Genomic DNA, 1,212 nt, shown 5'->3' on the forward strand with positions numbered 1-1,212 from the left:
GGCCCATCATCAACATCAACGTGGTGGGAGACAATGTCAGCGCCTACCTGGCTTTGCAAGTGATTGATGTTCGATGGGAGCAGTTTGAGGGTTGCCTGGCAGAGATTCTGCCATTGCTCGAGATTGACAGTTCGAACGCGAAGCCGAGGACATCGGGGCTGTTCTTTTTGCGCCTCGGTGCCGCAAATTTTAAAGAAGATTCGCGGCAGGTAGAAAGCATCTTGCGAGCTTGCAAGGAATTTGTGCAAGGGGATTTGGCGCGCTTGCTGGATAGGGCAGGTGCTCAGACTCTATCGCGGCCACGGCTGCCTCCACAACCATTTCCTTGCCCTTTTGAAGACCTCGACAAGTGGAATCTGAAGGATTCGTATGGTCCCAACGTGCAGGTCTACAGCATCGGGAAGCAAAACAAGGAGCAAGGCAAGGTGTTCAAGCACTTTGACTACTGGGGACGCACGGCAAATCTCTGCAGCAGCCTCTCGGCACAGTGTGTGCCTTACCAAGATCGCCGCTACCCGCCTGACGACCGAATCTTGACAAAACTCAGTCAACTGGATGTGACGGGCTCGTTCTATCAGAAGTGGGAGGTGGTGAGGCTTGCAACTGCCGTGGATGTGCTCAGCTACCCTTACGTGAAGCCGGCAGACACCGTCGAGATTGAGCAACTGGTCCAGGTCATCTACCAACTGAAGGCCATCCATAGCGTTGACTTTGTGCACGGCGACATTCTTCCTCGCAACATTCTTTTTTGCAGCGACTGGGAAGGGCATCCTGCGGCCTTTCTCATCGACTTTGATCTCGGCCGGTTTCTCGCTGCTAATCCTGCCCACAACCCCGTCTATGCCTCCAATTTTGCCAGGGAAGGAAAGCCGCTGGAGTCGTATCGTCACCCATATGCCCGGGGGGATTTGCCAATGCAGAAGGAGCACGATGGCTTTGCCTTGGCACGTGTCATGGAGAAGTTTTTGCAGGATGACGAGGCTCGTCAGCAGCTGGTGGCTGCGTTGGAAGAGCTGCAGCTGGATGACGCTGCCACGCTGTGTCAGCAGTGCTCGCTTTTGCCGCTAGACAATGTTGCTGGGCTTGGCAAGGCCACGGGCAGTCCTCGGCGTTAATGTGCCAACCTGGCCCTCTCCTTTTCCAAGTATTCTTGACCCTTGTGCTTTTTTTTTTCCGGCCCATTTGCGCCAAAGCGACGGCTGTCATCAGTTC

General features: G+C 54.7%; 1 protein-coding gene across 1 annotated transcript in view; it reads right to left on the reverse strand.

The window, feature by feature from the left end:
• MONBRDRAFT_8524 (uncharacterized protein) overlaps positions 1 to 1,212 on the reverse strand; it is a gene marked incomplete at both ends in the record, with an annotated part of 18,281 nt that overhangs the window by 13,719 nt on the left and 3,350 nt on the right. The window contains one exon of the mRNA XM_001746178.1: position 627. Within this exon, the coding sequence (XP_001746230.1) occupies position 627 (1 nt within the window). The remainder of the gene's footprint in view (positions 1 to 626; positions 628 to 1,212) is intronic.

This window comes from Monosiga brevicollis, genomic scaffold (genome assembly GCF_000002865.3).
Source record: "Monosiga brevicollis MX1 MONBRscaffold_11 genomic scaffold, whole genome shotgun sequence".
Classification (NCBI taxonomy): domain Eukaryota; class Choanoflagellata; order Craspedida; family Salpingoecidae; genus Monosiga; species Monosiga brevicollis.